Here is a 21,355-nt window from a genome sequence, read left to right on the forward strand (position 1 = left end):
TACACCTAAGGTGGCGGGTTCGAATCCCCAGCCCGGGCCCGCCAAACAACAATGACAGCTGCAACTAAAAAAAAAAATAGCCGGGCGTTGTGGCGGGCGCCTGTGGTCCCAGCTGCTTGGGAGGCGGAGGCAGGAGACTCGCTTGAGCCCAGGAGTTGGAGGTTGCTGTGAGCTGTGATGCTATGGCACTCTGCCCAGGGGGACAGCTTGAGGCTCTGTCTCAAAAAAAAAAAAAAAAAAATTTCTCTGTGGTATCCTTTGGTAATTAATTACCTGTTTCCACTCTCAGTAGAGTGCTGTGGTGTCATAGCTCATAGTAACTTCAAACTCTTCGGCTTAAACCATTCTCTTGCCTCAGCCTCCCAAGTAGCTGGGACTACAGGCACCCGCCACAACACTCAACTATTTTTTTGTTATTGTTGTTCTTGTTGTTTAGCAGGCCCTGGCTGGGTTCAAACCCACCAGCCCCAGTGCATGTGGCCAGTGCCCTATGGGCACCAAGTCTATTTCCACTATTTTTAACATTTCTTTTTTTCCCCTTTTTGAAAAGGGGATTTTTATGATCTTACTGTGTTCTTTTTAGATGGTCTCCCAATGTCCCTAACCTCTCTACTGATTAATCCAACCGTTCTCCTCTAATTTGAGATGTCATTTTTATCATATTAAATAGTCTTTATGTATTTGGATCTATTTTGGAACTTTTTACTTTTCTTTAATGGGGGGAAAGGGTTTTGTGCTTTTTTTTTAGAGATAGAGTCTCACTTTATTGCCCTCAGTAGAGTGTTGTGGCATCACAGCTCACAGCAACCTTCAATTCCTGGGCTTAGGCGATTCTCTTGCCTCAGCCTCCGAAGTAGCTGGTACTACAGGCTCCCACCACAACACCCAGCTAATCTTTTTGCTGCAGTTTGGCTGGGGCCGGGTTTGAATCTACCATCCTCGGTATATGGGGCAGGCGCCCTACTCACTGAGCCACAGGCGCCGCCTGGAACTTTTTATTTATCTCTCTGGCCTTATGCCAGTACTGTATAGTTTTAAAGACTGCAGTTTTTAGTATGTTGTAATCATGAACTCCTTTTTGAGTCTCTGGCTGCTCTGAATCCTGGGGCGAGGATAGAAGTGCTCAGAACCAAGTAGGAGGGGTCGTTTGCAAGGCACTGTGGGTGGATTGGTACCCATGTGGGGACCTTCATTCTCCTCCCCAGTCTGCTCCAAGCTCCTGTTTTCTAGAAATCCCTCCCAGGTAAAGTCCAGGTGCCCAGGAGGTGAGAGAGAAGGTTGAAGGGTGCTTGAGAGCTTTACAGTAAGCAGGAGGCCCTTTTCCTGAGGCCTGCCCCACTCAGACACCTCTGGGAGGTGCTTTGGTCACACCTTACACCTCCTAGGCTGTCCCCCAACATAGTCCTGAGCATACTGCACTGATCCCATGACATTGCCTGGGCCCCCTGCCACAGTGTCAGCAGCCCCCAGCTCAGGACCTACATGGAAGAGAGGTCTGCAGAGAGGTCTCCCAAACTGAGTCCCAGACAGGAGCCCTGGGTGCCGCATGGCCACAGCAGGACTGGCCTAGCTTGGGCTGTGGCTTCTTCCTCCAGCCCTGGTTCCAACAGCCTCCGCCTACTGTCCTGTCATGTCCACTCTCCCACTGAATTCGGACTTTTCTCCAAACACTGGCCCTGGCTCCACAGTTCTTCTTAGTGTCCAGCCTCTATCCCTCCAGCCGCTGCCTAAAGCAGGCACACTCACCGAGAGCCTCCTGTGTACCAGGCACTGTGTTCCTCATCATCATGGTGGCAATAACCATCATTTATGGGGCACTGACCGTATGCATCAGGCACTCTCCACACAGAATTTCATTTACTCCTCACAGTAATCCTGTTCATTTGATACTATGCCCACTTTTAAAAATTACACCTGTGGCTCAGTGGGTAGAGTGCCAGCCCCATATACCGAGGGTGGTGGGTTCAAACCCAGCCCTGGCCAAACTGCAACAAAAAAATAGCTGGGCATTCTGGCAGGCGCCTGTAGTCCCAGCTACGTGGGAGGCTGAGGCAAGAGAATTGCCTAAGCCTAGGAGTCAGAGGTTGCTGTGAGCTGTGACGCCACAGCACTCTACTGAGGGCAATGAAGTAAGACTCTGTCTCTGAAAAAAATAAAAATAAAAATAAATGATACCACTAAGATTTAGTAAACATTTCCTGTGGTCCAGCCATTATCCTAAGCACTTTATTTGCATCTCATTTATCTTCCCTCCCCCATTCTGGCTATGCACTCATATTTTCATTTCACAGCTCTGGAAAGATCCCTGGAGAAATTAGCCTTCCCATTAGGCAGCAGAGCCAAGATGGGAGCAAGGAATGTGACTCAAGTGTGGCCCTCAACTCTAGGCCCACTGTTTGCCAATTGGGACATAAATCTAAGAGGTCAGACACCTCTAAAAGCTGGATTCCAACGCCTCTCCAGTCCCACCACCCAGGCAAGACTCATCAAGTGAACCAAAATGGCTATTGTATCCTCCATCCCTCCCACTATTGTCATAAGCCACCATCCCACCAGGACAGAAAACCCAAGGCCACTTTCTCAGAGGTAGATAGTGGTCTGTCTCCAGGCATCTAAGGTAGATTACTGTGCCTCAAGGAAGGAGCCTCCTACTTAGTGTAAAGCCCTCCTTTAAATCCCAGCCAGAGTTAAGGAATGGCAGTGCATTGTTGGAAGCCAGGGCCATTACTGTGGCATAAGGACACAACCTGGGGGCGGGGGGGGGGGACAATCCCAGACATTGAGCATACGCTAATGCTGCTGAGCATGATGGTTCCCACCACAGCAACTGCAAAACTAGAGATAATAACACTTTTAATTGTATTAGGATCATGTGGAATGGACATTATTGCAAGTTATTTCCACTAGCAATTAAGTATTGTAATAAGATGCTCTCAGAAACGACCCTCCAAAGATCCTTGCCGTGTCCAGAGCCCCCTCCCACACGGGTCTCAGGGAGCAGATAAGTGTCTGGGGGGCAGCAGTGTGGAAGGGGATTCTCAGGGGGTCATGAGGAGCCCCTGAGCCCCCTGCAGAGACTCCTCAGCCTCTGACAGCAGCCTGATGTCTGAGAAAGAGCAAACCCTCGGAGATAGGCAGAGAGGTTTATTTCTGGATCTGTTCCTTCAAAGCCACGTGACTAAGCAAGTCCTCATGCTCACTGAGCCCCATTTCTCAGTGGGTGAAATGAGGCTGTAATGCCCCAGCTGGGAGGTTAGCGGAATCAACCAGTGGGAAGTGCCTCCCACAGACCCAGGCACACCTGCGCTTTCTCTCCTGCCCTGTCCGGAGCCAGCCAGCCAGAGCCCCTAACAGCCATTACCTGTCTCAGCCTCATTATTATTTCTTAGGGGACTTTCGTTTCCAGGCTGATGGGCTAGAATGACAAGCCTCCAAAGGAAAATGTAATCCCATCTTCCCTGCCTGGCAGGGAGTGAAGATGGATAGGCCCCTGCCTGCCCTCACCATCTAGAATCTCCACTTAGTCCTGTTCAGTTGTCAGAGGGCCTTGGAAGCTGCTGCCCCTCTGAGGGAGATATTTCAGGGGAGGCAAAGGGGTGAGGACCCTGCTGGCAGAGAGAATAGCCCGCGTGGGCTGGGTGGGCTGACAGTGCCATGGTACGACAGGCCTTTAGAGGGGGAGGTAGGAGATGAGTCTAAAGAAGTCTGAGGGACAAGGTGTGGGGTCTTGACAGGCCCACAAAGTAGGGACTGCAGGAAGCTGGGAAGGAAAGATGTGGCCTGGGCCTCAGGGAGGCAGGCCTGGAGGTGTGGAGACAGCTGGTGGGTAGAGCGAGATTCAGGGCTCAAGGTGGGGGCTGAAGAGCTGGGCACCTTACCTTAGTTTCACTTAGTTTGAGGGATCCAGATCTCATCTGTCCCCAAAGATCTCTTCCCCTTGGAAGGTACAACCTAGGCCTCCCTCAGAGATGTGCCCCTTGCTTTCTGGCTGCTGAAGGGCAGCCCCATGATACACAAGAAGCCAGGTGCAGAGAGGTTGAGGCCCAGGGCCAGCCTTGGAGCTAGGCAGGGCAGAGCTCTGCCTTACCCCTGGCTCCTGCCTGAAGCAGGTGAGCCCAGCCCAGAGTGCGAGGCTGGGCTGTGCAATAGGCTCCTGCAGGCGACCCAGCTCCTCAGCTTGCTGCCCCTGTGGCTGGCAAGTTGGGTTCCCCTGTCATGCCCAAGTTGTTGAGAAGGAGGGCTGGGCCTTGGAGATGACCTGCCAGGCCCAGGGGAGGCCCCCACCTGCTGGGTGTCTTCCCTCCTCCCAGCCCCTCCTTATCTTGGTTTCTCTCCAGCCTCACTCCTGTTTCTCACTGTTCCTCCTCCATGGGGTCTGCCAGCCTCCCCCTGCCTCAGTCTCTCCCTAGCATCTTGTCTGCCTGTCCCTGGCTTCCTTCTAGCTCATGCCTGTCTCTTTTCTTCCGGCCCCTTGCCCCGCTGGGTCCACCTTTCTCCACTCCCTCCATCTCCCCCATGTCTGTCTCTCAGTCTCCCCTTGGCCCTCTCAGACACACTGGGGATCATGCTCTGACCCTCTGTCTGGTGACTCTTCCCCTTCCAGATAGGGCTGGTGGTCATCCTGGCCTCAACAGTCGTGGCCATGTCAGCTGTGGCTCAGCTGTGGGAGGACGAGTGGGAGGTGCTGCTGATCTCCCTGCAGGTAAGCAGGGCAGGGGGAGGGCTACTGCTGCTCCCCCAGGATGCTTGCAACAAGGAAGTACCTTTCCATCTTTCCCCTTTTTCCAGACCAAGGCCCAGAGAGGAGCAGGAAGGGGCCCAGGGTTATACTGCAGGTCAGAGGCAGGGAGGATGCTACAAGCCTGGGTCTTGAGATTCCCAGTGTTCTCAGTGGCCCTGGAGACAGGGTTGGCTGCCCTGAGGTATAGAGGTAGGCCATGAGAACTCTGCTGACCAGAGGGTCTGGCCGTGGGTGGGAGTCACCAGTCCTTTTACCTCTTCCCACACTTTAGGGCACAGCCCCGTTCCTGCATGTGGGGGCCCTGGCTGCAGTCACTATGCTCTCCTGGATTGTGGCAGGACAGTTCGCCCGTGCAGAGAGGTCCTGTGAGTATGGCTTCTCCCAACCCTTGCAAGTGCCACGCCAGCTTGTGCTGCCTTCACCTGCACTTTACCTTGGAGACCCGGGGATGACGTAGCCCTCACTCAGCCTAGGGGATTCTGGTGCAGAGGGACCCCATGGAAAGCTGCAGCCTCAGTCCTCCACCATGTCTCTGTGTGCATGAGTTAGAGGTGGGGCTCACCTTCCCAGCAAGAAGGAGGGCTGCCCCTCTGCACACCTGGGTCTTGACAGACAGAGGGTAAAGGGCTCCAGCATCCCACCTGCAACCTGCCCGGGGCTCATGGTTGGGCCTAGCAGGAGGTGGCGGCTTCCCAGGAGGCAGCACTCACAGCCTTGTGTCTTCAGCTTCCCAGGTGACTATTCTCTGTACCTTCTTCACCGTGGTGTTTGCCCTCTACCTGGTGCCTCTCACCATCTCCTCTCCTTGCATCATGGAGAAAAAGGACCTAGGCCCCAAGCCTGCCCTCATTGGCCACCGCGGGGCCCCCATGGTGAGTACCCCCGAGGGTCCTAACAGATGTCGGGATGCAGGGTGTGGCTGCTATTTGAGGAGAGGGCCTTGCTGGGAAATGAATCTGATGTATGCAATTAACAGCAACGGAGTGTAGCTCTTTTGTGAGAGATATATGGGAAGGATTGGTGAAAAGGGCCAGAGAGCTCTTCAAATCCTGAAGAGTCCAGAAGGCATCCTGCTCAAAAGATTTCACTTTCGTTCTGAGTGCCCTGCAGAGATGCAGGAGGGATTTAGGCCTGGGTAGACCTGGTTGTAAGTAGGAAGGCCCAAGGGGGAAGTGCTGGGTGTGGGCCCAGGAAACGTGACCAGGCAGCAGGAGAGCCTGCCGGGCTGTGGGGCAGGAGAGTGGGAGGCAGTGCAGAGGCCTTCACTTCTGCCAGAGTAAAGACAGTTGAATGGGACTGAGTGGGAGCAGGGGAAGGAGGGGAAGCCAGCACCCTGCTCTGCCACTGAGGTGTCCGTGACCCTGCAGAAGAGCTTCATTTGAGAGGACAGGCTGCAAGGCCACTTGGTTGGAATCCTGGCTCAGCCCCTCACAGCTGTGGGAGCCCAGACAGTTTCCATGTCTTCTGGTTTCCCATCTTGTACTACGGAAGTAGCAGGAGTACCTGCCACAGGGTTGTGAGAAGCAGGATTTGGCACATATGAAGTGCCCAGATAGGCATGTGGCACACAGAAAGTACAAGTTGGACACTATTGTGGCCTTGGATCAGCCCCTTTCTCTGGACCAGGGTATCCTCACCCACCATAGCCTTGATCCCGTGTTTCTCAACAGAGGCAGTACCAACCATGGCCCCTAGGGGATGTTTGGGGACCTCCTGGGATCTTGGTCCCTGCCGAGAGTCCCATAGTGTGGCTGGATTTCATGGTGCTAAAGGGGCCCTCACCAGGTAGCAGGTATAAAAGGACATGTCAAATCTGGCATGGCTGTGAGTCCTCCCAGAGTCTCCACTGTCCATGGTAGGTGTTACTTTCTAGAGAAGACTCTAGCCCCTGTGCTGGACCTCGGCACCTCCTGTTAATAAAACCCAGGCTGTCCCCAGCTTCAGCACCTCCCAGGGGCAGCCAGCTGGGATATGGATTTGGGGTCCAGTTTTGCCTCTGGGTTACTGATGCCCACACTACTAGTTGTTATGAGGTGAAGTTAGAAGGATTAGACGCGTGGCCTTCCCGGGCAGTGGGCCCAAGCTTGGGGGTAGGGGTGGGCTCCCTTCTCAGGGGCTGAAGATATAGCTCCTCTTTTCTCCATGACTCAGAGGTCAGGGGCAAAAGCAGTGTGCTGATGACGCAAGAGGAGGAGGAAGGGGAGAGAGTGAAGTGGTCCCAACATGGATGGTTTTCTTTAATAGAAAAATGTCAAACATACGCAGAAGTAGAAAAAGCAGTATAATGACACATACTGAAGAGCAGCGCAGCGAATCCAATCCCACCTTCAACATTTATCAACATTTTGCCATTCTTGCCTAATCTGTTCCCTACTTGCCTTTTCCTGCAGTAGTAAAGCAAACCATAATCACAGTGCTGTCATTATGCTGAACCGATTAACAGTAATTCGATTATCTTATATTGAATCATGTTTGATTTTTTTTGTTGTCTCAAAAATACATTTTTATAATTCACTTGTTAAAATAATCAAGATTCCAGCCAGGCACGGTAGCTAATGCCTTCATGCCTGTAATTCTAGTACTCTGGGAGGCTGAGGCATGTGGATTGCTTGAGCTTAGGAGTTTGAGACCAGTGTGAGCAAGAGTGAGACCCCCATCTCTACTAAAAATAGAAAAAAAGAAAAAGAAAAAAACTAGCTGGGCATGGGGTACATGCCTGTAGTCCTAGCTACTTAGGAGGCTGAGGTAAGAGGATCACTTGAACCCAGGAGTTTGAGGCTGCTGTGAACTATGATGTCATGGCACTCTACCAGTGAGACTCTAAAAAAAAATCAAGAACAAAATGAGGTCTGAGTAGTACATCTGGTTAACATGTCTGCCAAGTTATCTCTTACTCCATAGCACTCCCTCTCCCTTTAATTCCTTATGTTGTTTATAAGAAACTGAGTCATTTGTCCTATAGAATTTTTCACATTGTACACTTGGCTGATTTCATCCTGGTGGTGGTTTCTGAGGTGCTGCCAAGGGCCTGGTGTGTGCATCCCTGTGGATACATGTGTATCGATGTCTATACCTGTGTTTATCCACATGTAGCCCTCAGATGATTACCTAGAGGGGGCTGGTTCTGACTCTAGGTCCATATATCTGCGTGTGGTAAGACCAAGTGCACGTTTCTGTCTTAGAAACTTATGTGTGTGCCCCGGATATTTTACTCCTATTCAGACATGCTGTGTGTAGTACATGTGTGTGTTCATCTATGTGTAATTTAATATTGGGTTGGACAAACTCCAAAGCTGGGATTCCAACCACAGTGTCCTGCCTACCTGAGTAGCACCCCCACCCCATGCACACACTCCTGACAACACAACCCTCTTGGAATTGCCCGATGCAGGTAGGAGCACTGAGGTGAGGATTAAGAATTCATGCATACTTCTGGGGCCTTCCTAGAGCCCTGAGTCTGGCCAAGGAGGGCCAGGTTTCTATACCTTTCTCCAAGGAGGCCAGCACCTAACCCAGGGAAATCTTAGCTATATAGAAAAGCTTCCAGGAAAGACTTTCCCTCTCCCAAGGGGTCTTCATAGCCCCTTCCAAGCTTCTACCTTCTGCAGCCCCACCCCATGCAGAAGGGAGCCCTGGTACCTCTTGTGTGGTCACTGGGGAGAAGCTGGGCCACAGGACATTTGGAAGAGGGACAGGTGTGAACTCCACTGAGTCCATGCTCCTCTCTGTGCCTCTGTGGTCCCACTCCTCCTCTGGGGGCCTCACACAGCCAACCGGACTAGGAGACAGGTAGTATGTCCCCCACGGCTGCGTTGTGCTGAGAAAGGAGAAGAAGGGAACTCATTACAGAGACCTACTGTGCGCCAGGTTCTGGGATGACATCTGTCATCTCACCAGTGAGGTTGATGATATTAGCTCGTGTTATAACTAAAGAAACTGAGGCCCCAGATAGGTGAGGGCAAAATGGAATTGCTCCTTCATAAGGAACTCCAAAGACCTCATCATTCCCTCCCTGGCTTCCTTTCAGAGGAGGGAATGTGTCACAGTTAGGAAACACCATAACCGGAGGGAGAAAAGGTGGGAATGAGCATGGCCTGGGGTGTGGAGGTATGAGATTCTCACCCCATTTCTTTGCTGTCAGGGGTCCTCCGTCCCTCCCTCTCTCTGTTCCCCACCTCACAGGCACCTGGTTTTAGCCCAATCCTTGGTTTGGTGCTGACCCCTAGTGGCTGAAAAGGGTAGGACAGGGTCCTCAGATCAGATGGAGCTTGGGAAGGAGACTTAGAGCCCCAACTCTCCCAATGGTAAGGAGCCTCAGAGGTACACAGCCCCAAGAGGCAGGTGGGGAAACGAGGTCCACAGGAGGAAGAAATACACCCACAGTCACAGTGCTAGGTAATGGCAGAGTCACAGCTAGAACCAGGATCATCTGATTTATATGCTGTAGAATTAACAATCTCCATTTATTAAGCGTTTACCGATGTGTCAGACAATGTGCTAGGGGGCTTTTAATCCATGTAACAGTCCAGGGAGGGAGATGGTATTGTTTTTATGTATGAGGAAGCCAGTCACCCCACTAAAACTACCATCCATCTACCCTCTCCTCTCCCTCCAGGATCTCCATCTGGACTTGCCTCGGGGTATAACTAAGAGGGAATTTCACATTCAGCCTCAGCTTGAGGCTGCCACAGAGGACTGTACAAATGTCCTCCCACCCCAGTGTCTAGCTCCATGCCTGGAATACAGCAATGACAATGTAACGATCACAGCTACTATTTCTGAAGTGCTGGCTATATGTCAGGCGTTTATATACGTCAGCACTACTCACCTCTCTCTTCCCCACCCCACAGAAACCCCTGTGAGGTAGACATGATTTTACAGATGAGGAAACTGAACATAAGAGAAGCTGAGCAGGTGCCCAGGGCACATAGCTGCTCTGCGGAAGAGCCAGATTTAGAATCAGGCCCAGCCCAGCCTCCCAGTGTGGAAGGCTTTCTGTTACCAGGGAAGGTTCATCAGCTGAATCCTGGTCCTCCTCTCCCCGCCTCTTCCTCCCCAGCTGGCTCCAGAGCACACACTCATGTCATTCCGGAAGGCCCTAGAGCAGAAACTGTATGGACTCCAGGCTGACATTACTATCAGGTAAGTGTGAGGGGGAAGAAAACCACCTCTAGGGTGGCACCTGTGGCTCAGTGGGTAGGGTGCCAGCCCCATATACCAAGGGTGGCGGGTTTGAATCTGGCCCTGGCAAAACTGGAACAAAAAATTGCTGGGCATTGTGGTCCCAGCTATTCAGCAGGCTGAGGCAAGAGAATCACCTAAGCCCAGGAGCTAGAGGTTGCTGTGAGCTGTGATGCCACAGCACTCTACCAAGGGCAATAAAGTGAGACTCTGTCTCTTAAAAAAAAAAAAAGAAAGAAAACAGCACCTCTAACCCAAGTGGCATTCTCATCCAGTCCCTGCTGGCCAAATCTCTGTTCTCAGAGCCTTTGAGATGGGAGCGTGGAGACCTGGATTATTCACAGCAAGGCAGGCAGCCTGTTTGTGCAAACGAATCTTGTGACAAATTCCAGGATATAAAATAGAGGAAAGAAGAAAAGCTCTTGATGCCAGCAAGGGTGGAGGATGGGGACTTGGAGCCCTGCCATGGACCCACTTGAAAGAAAATCTGGATCTCTGTGCCTCTGCATGATAGAGCTCAAACACTCTGATGAGAAAAATGTGCAAGGGCAAAATGATACATTCACTGTGATGCCAGTTATATTTTAAAGACCACACACAAGTGGTACATATATTTTCTACATGTAGATATACACGTGTATATTAGCATAAATGGCAGGAACAACCATTCACACTAATCTCATAGCAGAGGTTATCTCTGAGAAGGGAGGAGGGCAGGGCTGCCATATGTGGTTGCACAGGTTGTGTACTGAACAAGGTTATCACATACATGTGTGAGGACACTGTTCATAGTGCAGACATCACAGAATTGTGTATTTATCACAACTTAGGAGCAGATGGTGGTAAAAATGCTTTGGAGAATGGGCACAGAATTTTTTACTGTTTCACATTAAGGTGACATGAGCTATTGACAGCCCTGGTGGGGTAGACATGAATGGTGGTGAAGGTAGAGATGTAATTTGTCTAGGGGACCTGCATTTGCACTGTTCTCATTATGGCATCACATGGATTTTGTTCCAAGACAGGTTCCACCACTTACAGGCTGTAGGCCTTGAGCAAGGTACTTTCCTCTCCTAGCCTCATTCTCCCCAATATCAAATGAAGGGAGGTAGCACCTACCTGCCAAGGTTGCTAAGAGGATAAACCCAACCTTTCTCAGTCCTTTCTTCTCATCAGTCCCATCTGACCATCATAGAGAACCAGAGCGGTCACCCACCAGCCCATTGTCCTCCCTGTGCAGATGGGGAGCCTGAGGCTCAGGGGGGGTGGATCCCATGCTGGATGGGGAGGAGGGGGGATCACTTGTGGGCAGGCAAGAGGCCTGTGGGTGGTGACTCAGTGGCCTCCCCTCCATGCAGCCTGGATGGTGTACCCTTCCTCATGCACGATGCCACCCTGCGCCGTACCACCAACGTGGAAGAGGAGTTCCCGGAACTGGCCCGCAGGCCTGCCTCCATGCTCAACTGGACCACCCTGCAGAGGCTTAATGCTGGCCAGTGGTTCCTGAAGGTCTGGCTATGCCAATGCAGTCTGAGGCTTGGAAAACATGGACAGGGGGCCCAAGGAGTAGGAGATCCAGGGGTAGCCATAGCTCTGGTGATGCCCGACTCCAGACTATCCCTGACCTACAGCCAGGGAGCCCAGGCCCTCCCTCCTGTGGGCTCCTGTCACTGCCACCTCATCTCATGGTTGTCATGGCTTGTTCTGGATCCCTCTCCCTTCCTGAAAAAGCATGTTGGTGACGACAGTTAATAGAAGTACTAACTCTATAAAACTCTAGAGAGAGGTTGGTTCCCTAGTCTGACATGCCACTAAAGGAGAACCATGCTGGGGTCTGGGAGACATTCCAAGCAAGTCGTCCTCTCAGTGAGCAGGGTGTGGAATAGAAAGGTCAAGACTAGGGGCTTCTAGAGCCCCCACAGGGCCACAGCCATCAGTTTGCCTAAAACACACACGAGCAGATACTGGCAGCCCAGGGGTCTCTGTGCATGGTTGCCAGGAAGACATGTGGGGGCCCCAAAGGGCTGGTGACATAGCCATGTATGTCCCTGCCAGACTGACCCTTTCTGGACGGCCAGCTCCCTGTCACCCTCCGACCATAAGGAGGCCCAGAACCAGTCCATCTGCAGCCTGGCGGAGCTCCTGGAGTTGGCCAAGGGCAATGCCACACTGTTGCTCAACCTGCGAGACCCACCCCGGGAGCACCCCTACCGCAGCAGCTTCCTCAATGTCACCCTGGAAGCTGTGCTGCGCTCTGGCTTCCCCCAGCACCAGGTGAGGCCCCCGCAGGCCCTGGCCCAGCTAGAACCCAGCTCCCATTAAGCTTACCCTGTCCCCGCTTCAGACTGCTGTTTTCATTTTTATAAAATGAGGTTGTGTGCCCCTCACCTCCCTGATAGGGTCATTGTGGCGACAAGAGTGGAATAAAAAATCCTTTTAAATGTACAAAGGATGGGAGCAGATCCAGGTCCTGTAGTGATGTGGGAAACGTTTCAGTGAAGCATTTCCCACATCACTATGGTTGAATAATTTGGGACCAGAGAAATCAGATACATATTCAGGACAGCACGCTAGTGTATCCCTGAGTGCAAAGTCAGGGGTGAATGGGTTGTCCATCTTGTGACAATGGTCCAGAAGGGAAGCTTCCTGAGTTGTGCCAGGGCACTTCCCAACTCATCCTCTACTAATGACTGTATTCTGAGCGTTCACCTCGTGTCAGGTCCCATCTCTTTTAACCCTTACAGGTATTCCAAGACGGGTAGGTACTCTTACCCCATTCTGAGGCCACCTCCTCTCCTGCCTGCAGGTCATGTGGCTGCCTAACAGGCAGAGGCCCCTCGTGCGAAAAGTGGCTCCTGGTTTCCAGCAGACTTCAGGCTCCAAGGAGACTGTCACCAGCCTGCGCAAAGGCCACATCCAGTGGCTGAACCTGCGCTATACTCAGGTGTCCGGCCAGGAGCTCAGGTGCCTATCCTACCCTGTCCTGCCCTGAGTTCACCCAGAAGAGGGAACTGAGCCTCCCTGAGGCCTGTCACCCCTGCACAGCCAGACAGGGATGAGAGGTAGAGTGTGTAGGGCAGACCCAGGCTTATAGGTGAGCTTGGCCCTCTGGAGCAGACAGTCCTTCCTCCAGTGTCAGCTGTGAGGGTGACATGAGGTCATGAAGGGAACATAATTTACCAGCTTCCCACACTGTGCCTGGAGTGGCACAGTGAGTCCACAGCTGATCTGCCTCTGTCCCTCTGCCTCCCCCCACCCCAGGGACTATGCATCCTGGAACTTAAGTGTGAACCTCTACACAGTCAATGCACCGTGGCTCTTCTCCCTGCTGTGGTGTGCGAGGGTCCCATCCGTCACGTCTGACAACTCCCATACCCTGTCCCAGGTGCCTTCCCCACTCTGGATCATGGTGAGTTGGGAGGGTGTTGGGGCAGAGCTGAGAGCTGCCTGCGGCCCACTCAGCAAGCTCTGTGTTGGTGACCCCTGGTGGGGTCTTGGGTGGAGAGTCTGTGGTCGGGTAGGGGGACTGCATGACCTCTGGGATCTGCACCAGAGTGCTGGCAGATACTGGGCCTCGCCCACAGGGAGAAAAATCCCACTAAAGGGCCTTGGAGAAGTAAATAACTGCTTGGAGTTTTTGGTTTGGGGGGTTGCTGTTTATTATATTTTGTTTTAAAGAAAGGAACTCATTGGAAAAAGAGAGTGACAACAGGACAAGAATTGGGAGTGTTAAAATCAGCTCAGGGAACAGAGTAAAGCCATGTCTAGTTGGCTCACTGAGCACCCGCACTCAGGCCATGTGCCCTGTGCTCCTGGGCCCTGTTTTCTGTCTGATCAGTGGGGTTGTAGCTCTGCTGCCACCTCCCCAAGGACATAGAAGCAGGTGGAAGGTCTCCTGTGGCTAAGAGGGTGCCTGTGCCCATGATTGGATCTGACCCACAGATGGTTATGTGGAGAGGAGGGTGGAACCTGGGGAAAGGGGGAGAAGTCAAGAGGGGCCTGGAGGGGGAGAGGACATTGGCCAGGGCAGTGGGTGCCAGACTTCATCATGACCCCTTCAGCATTCTGAAGTCCTTCTACCTGCCCTTCATCCTTAAACACCTCTGAAGGCTCCACTCAGAGTGACATGAAAGAACTCACTGACTGTGGCAGCACTGATGAGCACACTGGAATTTTCAGGAGTTGACCAGCAGACCCCCACCCCTGCCCCATCCCCACCTTTGCCTAAAACTGGGGAGGCTGCATGGAAGGCTGCACATGGGCCTACTGGCCTGGCCCCTCACTCCATGTCCCTGGTCTTTGCAAGGTGACATGTGTACTTATCCCACAGATAACCACATGCCTGGTCATAGGTCCCAGGCCCACCTGCTAGTCCTGTGCCATCCTCACATTCATGTATCTGCCTTTTATTGCTTGGCTCTTGCTATGAGCCCTCAGCTCAGAGCCCATCTTAAGCAAAGAAACCCCCCAGCACACACCACCTATCCCCAGAGCACCATACAGATCTCTCCTACCCTGATCGCACACACACGCACATACACAGACACTACCCAAAGCCCACTTCTAAAAAATATAATCTTAAACTGCCAAGCCCCTTCAAGGTCCTCCCCTGCCCTTCCCCAGTGGTCATGTGGGATTCTCCAACCCATGAATACTCACTCAGTCTGGACTGGCCATGACTGGAAACTGGCTTCGGCCATTTGTCCACAGGCCCCGGACGAGTACTGTCTCATGTGGGTCACCACCGACCTGATCTCCTTCACTCTCATCGTTGGCATCTTCGTGTTCCAGAAGTGAGTAGGCTCTGACCCCTTTCATGGGCTTCCCTACCCCAACCAGGTGACTGTGCCCCTGAGCCCTGGGCCCTCTGCCAGGCCTGACCAGGGGAGTAGGAAGGGCTCCCAGTAGCCCCACGCTCCCCTCAACCAGAGGCGAGGTGGCTTCTGGAATAAAGGCCAAGCTGGAAGCCTGGAGCCAAACTGCTGCGATTTGCTATGTGGAGTAAGGTGAATTTCCACCCATCTCCAGGCCCAGCTGCACACCTTGGCAGCCAGGGTGGGTCCCACCAGCACTTGCCACACTGAAAACCTCCCAGACCCAAGCAAGACAGCTGGGATAGGGTCGCAGTGGGAGGTGTGGTTGGTCCTGGGGAGGGTTCAGGGCCAGCCCGGGGCCCCACTCAGCCACAACCAAGGGGCTGGAGTTTTATTCTTGACTGACGTTCTCTCTCTGTCCCATCCTGCTCTGATCCGGCGCATGTCCCTCCTCTCCCCACCCCCTCTCTCTGCTGCACTCTGGCATCTCACAGCTATCACTTGATCAGGTAATTCTGGTGTGGTCTTCCTCCTCCTGTTCCTCTCTCTCCCTCTTGCCACCCCCTTCTTCAGTGCTGTCTGAAAACCTGCTGTGCACCAAGCCCCGTGCCTGGGTCACACTTGCGGACACCTTCCCTTGCCTGAAGCCTCCCAGCCCCTGCAGCCATCTGACCTGTGTGTCCCTCTGGGCTCTGTTCCTACAGCAGTTTCTGCAGATGGGACCAGCGTTTCCTTGTCAGCTTCCTGACCTGGCCTCAGCACCAAAGTGTCTCCCTCTGGGGAAGGGACCCTGCCTGGGCACCCCACCCCTCTGCGTCTGGCACTCACAGGGGCCTTCAGCACCTGCCCTCTGCACACTCTACCAAGTTCCCGTCTCTCCTCCCATCTTCTCCCTCTCTGGGTTTTCCTCTCCCATTGTTCATGCTCTGTTTATCTTCCTCTGTGTCTCTCTCATCTCTTTCTATCCCTGCGTCACATCCTGCCTCTGACTCCCACTCCAACTCCTCTGCCTTTTCCTCCTCTCCCCAGGGAACCCTGCAATGGCTAATCTTCCTGTTCTGGATGTTCTGGTTGCCAGAAACCTGGGCTTGACACCTTCCCTCTGGATTTTAGTGTTAATTTCCAAGATCAGAGATTAGGATCTAGAGCTTAGGAATCCAGGTCCCCCTTGGTCAAGTGCCTTAGGCCCTTCAGAGTCAGACAGTGTCACCACCCAGCCTCTAAGAGGAGAAACAGTGCTCCCTGGCTGTGGGAATGAGCCCAGAAAAGAGATATTTACCCAGTCACTCCTTCCTCCACTGAGTCGACAGACATCTACACGTGCTGGCCGGTGCTGGGCCTGCAGCACGGGATCAGGCTTCCTCACATGGAGCTGCCAGTGTGCTGGGCAGGCTGCCCTGTGATGATCCCAGGAGCCGGCACAGATATCCCAGCCCTGCTCAGACACAGCCAGGGTGGTGCCATTGTCTCCTGGGGATCAGGAGAGGCCTGGTAGAGGATGGACCTTGGGGGACAAAGAGGGAGAGAATATCATCCCCTGTGGGCTTATTCCATTCATTCACTCAGAAATACCTGCCGGGCACCTGTGAATGGCAGGCATTGATGTTGGTGCTAGGGGCATAGTGATGAATAAGATGCAATCACTGCCCTCGAGGATTCACAGGGCAGGAGCCCTGCTGGAGCACTGCTTTCCCCTTCTCTGTCTGCTCTGTTCATCCATTTGTCTGCCTGTCCACCTGTCTGTCCATTTCTGCTGCGCTGACCCCATCTAGAAACTTGCCATTGGTTTCTTATGGAGTCTTAGCTCCCTCCTCCCACCCGAGCAGGATTCACTCCCTGGGGGGTTGCATTTTTATTTCCAAGCTAACCACCTCCTCCTCTTCCTGGGGATAGGGCTGGGGGTCTAGTAGACCCTGCCACCTAGACCCCAGGAAAAGTCTAAGTTCAGAGGCTAGGGATGTGGGGCCAGTTCAGAGGAACAACAGCAGACACAGTACCCTGGCCTGGGCATGGGAAGCTGAGTCCTCCCCATTCGGTGCCTGGTCCCTGCATACCCTGTACACACCCCAGCCTTGTATTTGTCTGAGCCATCAGAGGGATGAGGGCTCTGAACTGTCCCTCCCCACTAGGGTTGCTGAGACAGAGCAATGGACAGCCCTGCCCCATGTCATTCTAAACCCTTCCCTCAGAAACCTGTGAAGACCAGTTCTGGGCAAAGCCTCCCTACACCTCCCCCTACCTCCCTGCTTTCCTTCCTTTCCTTCCTGGGGTCTCCCCTCTGGCTTCACTCAGCCTGGTCATCATTGTGGAGCTATAGGAGACTTCACCTGGTGCTCCCTCAGGTTGGTGTACACGCCCGGGAGGTCATCAGACTCATTCCTGCTAAGCTCCTCTTGCCCCCAAATTTGTCCCATCCAAAGAAAGCCAGGGTCACCTGAGACAGAACTCTGATCCTGGGATAGAGCTGCTGATTTAGGGTTGTGGAAGTGAGAGGAAGCAAGACAGCCTAGGTTAAAATTCACTAGGCTCTGGTTCAAGCCCCAGCTCCAACCCTCTCTGGGCCTCAGTTTCCCCATTTATACAGAGAGACAAGAGCCCTGCTGGTTTCTCAGGCCACATCCAGAGAGCCTGTGGAAGTGGGTAGGATCCCTGTTCCAGGAAAGGTGTGGGGAAGGACTTGATGCCTATGGGGCCATCTCTGCAGGTGGCGCCTGGGTGGCATACGGAGCTACAACCCTGAGCAGATCATGCTGAGCGCCGCAGTGCGCCGGGCCAGCCGGGACGTCAGCATCATGAAGGAGAAGCTCATCTTCTCAGGTGTGCAGCCCTGCAGACAAGCTGAGGCAGGCAGAGGGCTCAGCTCTTCATACTCGATGTGTGCACACGGATGTGCATGCACACATGTTCACATGCAGCACATGCAGGGAGGCCCACGGGTACAGACGTGCACCACCCTATCTGGGTTTATACCCACCACACACGAAGGCGCACACACCACCATACAGAAACCCTGTGGCTCTGTGTCAGTGCTGTGCTTGGTGGGCAAAGGGGAGGTGGGGGCTGGGGTGGGGAAGGAGTCTGTTTTGAAGCCCCATGATTCTTTGCCTGGTTCACACACAGATGCCACAAATATTGGTCTTGCTCCTGTTCATTGCCAGTCCCTGTGGGCGCTGGCAGTTTGGAGGAGGAGGAGCTATGTAAACAGAGACGTGGCAAATAGAGTTCTCACAGAGAGGGGGCAGAACTGCCTGGGGCAGTGAGGAAGGTTTTGAGTGACTGACGTGTTGAGGTGTGGAGGATGGGCAGGAGGTGCCTGGGTCTCGGGTTTAAGGTGGGGGCTGGGTGAGCGATGGAAGGAAAGGCATTCCACGTGGGGCAGAGTGTGCTCAGAGGTGGCGAGAGAGCACTGGGCACTAAGAGCGAAACCTCACCCCATGGGGCTGAGCTCCACTCAGCGAACCTTTACTGAGTCTCTGTTCATTGCCCTAGGGCTGAGCTGGGCACTCTGCCAGGCACTGGGGACATAGTGCCCAGATCCCAACCCAGTCGGGGGCACTCAGAGGCTTCCAGGAGTCTGAAATAACGGAATGAGGAGACTTGAGCTAGATTTTAGGAGGTATTGATAGGGAGGTCACTACCAAGAGACAGGCTAATATGTGCAAAGGCCCTACAGAGAGTAAACATGTGGGTGCCACACTCACACATGCCAGAGGGTTCTCTGTGGCTGGAAGGTGGAGTTCCAGAAATAGCAAACTATAGCAGGGCCAGAGGGCTCAGCAGAGACCAAGGGGCCTGAGTGCCAGGCTTAATACCAACCTGACCCCAGTGGTCTCATCAGCTCCCAAGGACCCACTGATGTGGTCACAGGCCATCCTTCATGCCCCATCTGCCAGACATCCTCATGCCTTCCCCTCCCTCAATTCACATTCTGTCTCCCTCTGGCCCAACAGAGATCAGCGATGGCGTGGAGGTCTCTGATGAGCTCTCCGTATGTTCAGACAACAGTTACGACACTTATGGCAACAGCAGTACCACTCCTGTGGGTCCTCGAGGGGGTGGCAGCCGCACCAAGACTCTCACAGACCGGAGTGGGCGTTAGCTTAAGACCTGCCTGTCCCAACCTGTACCTAACATAGAAACCGGGAACCCAGGAGAGCTGGCAGAAGCGTGTCTGGACTCGGAGCATTATCGGAGCTGGCTGCACGGCAGCCTTGTGGGCTCAAGCACCTTGTCAGCCATGGCCTCTCTTGGATGGGGGTCCCCTCTCACCTGAGGCCTACCTGGGCCAGGACTCTTGCCTCTCAGACACCCCAGCAGGCCTGGGGCTCCTTCTGGGAAGTGTGGGGCCTGAGGTCTGGCCCCTCTCCAGCGGCCCTCCCTAGCATCTGGACCTGGAAGTTTTGATGGGTTACTGGGCCATGCCTGCCCCCAGTAGCCATGGAGAAGGTGGATGCCCACATGTGTCCGTCCTCCTGTCTATCCACGACTGACCTCTCTATTGTTATCCTGCCCCAAGAGCTTGGACTGGGCCTCTACCTGAAGCAGCTCTACTCTTCCCATAGTCTCAAAGCACAAGGAGGTTCGGCCCAGGAGGAAAGCCAGATGAGGTGGTGGAGACACATCCTCTGCCTGATCAGCCTCTCACCACTGCTGGCCCCCTGTCCTAGGAGAGGACCCCAGCCATGTCCTCTAGGAGCAGCTAGACCTGGCCAGAAGTGCAAGTTTAGGGCTGCTCGATCTCATGCCTAAGTGTCCAGTAGGCCTCTGGGGCATTTCGGAGATCCACAGACTGCTGCAACCTCAGGTTCCCACATCTGTGGCCACAGGGAAGGAGCCATGTGGGCATAGTCAAGGGTGGGTGTATACCCCTGCTGTATACCCTAAGGGCCTTGGCCACAATGATTAAAGCTGCCATCTTGATGTGTGTCGTCCCTCTGAATTGTCAGCAGGAGGGTAGGGACAGAGCATGCTGGGTTTAGGATTCAGTTTTGGCCTCATGATTTAAGGAGGAATCATTCTCAGAAATTAATGGGAAAGTGGCAGGATGGATTGAGGCCCTACCTTGCATCAGCCTGATGCCAGGGGTTCTTTTAACAGCTGTGGGGCTGGGAACCAGTGTCATACTGTGGATGGGAAGACTGTCTCAGAGAGGTAAAGTGACTGTAAAGGCCACACAGTTTAGAACCAGAAAAGCCTGAATCCCACCCAGACACTGGCTCCAGTGCAATGTGTGCCTTCCACACCAGCTAGGAAGGGCACGCTGGGTTTGATGTAGGGCTGGGGAATGGGAGTGGTAGATCCCTTCATGGCCACATGGAGGCGCCTGAGCCCTGGGACTATGGAGGGACTAGCCCTTAGCCCAGATGCCTCTTCCCAGTGGCAGGAGTTTGGCTCTGATTTCTCAGGGCTTTGGGGTGGACTCACCCCCATGCCCAGCACAATGCAGCCTTGGGACCACAGGTGTCTGTTCCTGGCTTTTAGTCCTTGGGGATCTGCCCTCTACCCTCTGTGGGAAGGGATCAGTGGTGGAGTCAGGGCAGGCCTATAACTCTGACCTTTGTCCAGAGGGTCAGCAGTCAGCATGGCCTCAGGTGTGTCCTAAGGGAGAAGGAAGAGGTTGAATCCCGGCTTTGGCCTGAATTCAATTAACTCCTTGCTTCCTGGAGCCAAGGGATGTGTCTCTTCTCCAAACAGAGACACAGGTCTTCAGGATAGAACTCTTAAGGATTGAGAGAGTCTGGCACCTTCTTGGAGGAAAGGAAGAGCCCCCCCTCCAAATGTTAGAATCTATACTGCCCCCCAACATTAGCCTTGAGGACCATCCCTCCGGGAGGTGAGGGGTTCACTCTCCATGCCCCAATATTGAATCTCTGGCCAGTGCTTCCCTTCCTGGGGCAGAGTCAGCTCCCACTTCCCCCTAGACAAGGGAGTGAGTGAGACCCAGAACCACTGTGCCCCTTCAAGGACCACACACCACCTTGACTCACACCATCTCCCTCTCACACACATTTACACCCTGTGACACACACAGTCCAGAGACACAGATCCCAACACACAGAATAGAGACAAGGTTATGAAACTCCCACAGTAACATACCTGCTGTCTAGCAGGAATGCAGGCATGGCACAGAATCACACAGGCTGAGGGAAAGAAACCAAGATCTACCACTGTGGCAGTCACACATTTACAGCTATACGGTCACACACCCCCATGCCAACACTACACACTTTGTTCCATGCACTCCCACACTGACAGGTAGGTACCCGGAACACCTACATGCTCACAACCACATAATTACATGCCCCCCATGTACACCTTCAAATCCATCGTCATCAGGGACACAGCCAGCACTAGGTTACCCCCAATCCCAGCCACACCAGACCCCTTAGTTGCATACACACTCAATCCCATGCTTACTCTCACCCCCTCCTGCCTTCCCTCCCTCCCAGGGCTAGTCCAAGTGGGAACAAAAGCCCAATGTCCTCCTCCCCCTCCCCCTCTCTTCTCCCTTCCCCTCCCCCCTGGCGTCCAGCCCCTTTGTCCTCCCACAGCTGAGCCTGAGCAGGAGTCTGGGCAGAGCAGCAGGGACATTGGAGTCTGGGTTGCCAGGGGTGTGGGC

The 21,355-nt window shown here is 53.5% G+C and overlaps 1 protein-coding gene across 1 annotated transcript in view; it reads left to right on the forward strand.

Moving 5' to 3' along the window:
* GDPD5 (glycerophosphodiester phosphodiesterase domain containing 5) overlaps positions 1 to 19,656 on the forward strand; it is an 89,337-nt gene extending 69,681 nt beyond the window's left edge. The window contains exons 7-17 of the mRNA XM_003780893.3: positions 4,604 to 4,702; positions 5,013 to 5,106; positions 5,468 to 5,613; positions 9,801 to 9,883; positions 11,281 to 11,431; positions 11,978 to 12,196; positions 12,729 to 12,886; positions 13,184 to 13,331; positions 14,633 to 14,715; positions 17,441 to 17,553; positions 18,687 to 19,656. Coding sequence (XP_003780941.1) covers positions 4,604 to 4,702; positions 5,013 to 5,106; positions 5,468 to 5,613; positions 9,801 to 9,883; positions 11,281 to 11,431; positions 11,978 to 12,196; positions 12,729 to 12,886; positions 13,184 to 13,331; positions 14,633 to 14,715; positions 17,441 to 17,553; positions 18,687 to 18,835 — 1,443 coding nt within the window. The 3' untranslated portion in view covers positions 18,836 to 19,656. The remainder of the gene's footprint in view (positions 1 to 4,603; positions 4,703 to 5,012; positions 5,107 to 5,467; positions 5,614 to 9,800; positions 9,884 to 11,280; positions 11,432 to 11,977; positions 12,197 to 12,728; positions 12,887 to 13,183; positions 13,332 to 14,632; positions 14,716 to 17,440; positions 17,554 to 18,686) is intronic.
* Positions 19,657 to 21,355: the final 1,699 nt, after the last annotated feature.

The sequence above is a fragment of the Otolemur garnettii genome, unplaced genomic scaffold (assembly GCF_000181295.1).
Source record: "Otolemur garnettii isolate 467f Iridium unplaced genomic scaffold, OtoGar3 scaffold00001, whole genome shotgun sequence".
NCBI classification, from domain to species: Eukaryota; Metazoa; Chordata; class Mammalia; order Primates; family Galagidae; genus Otolemur; species Otolemur garnettii.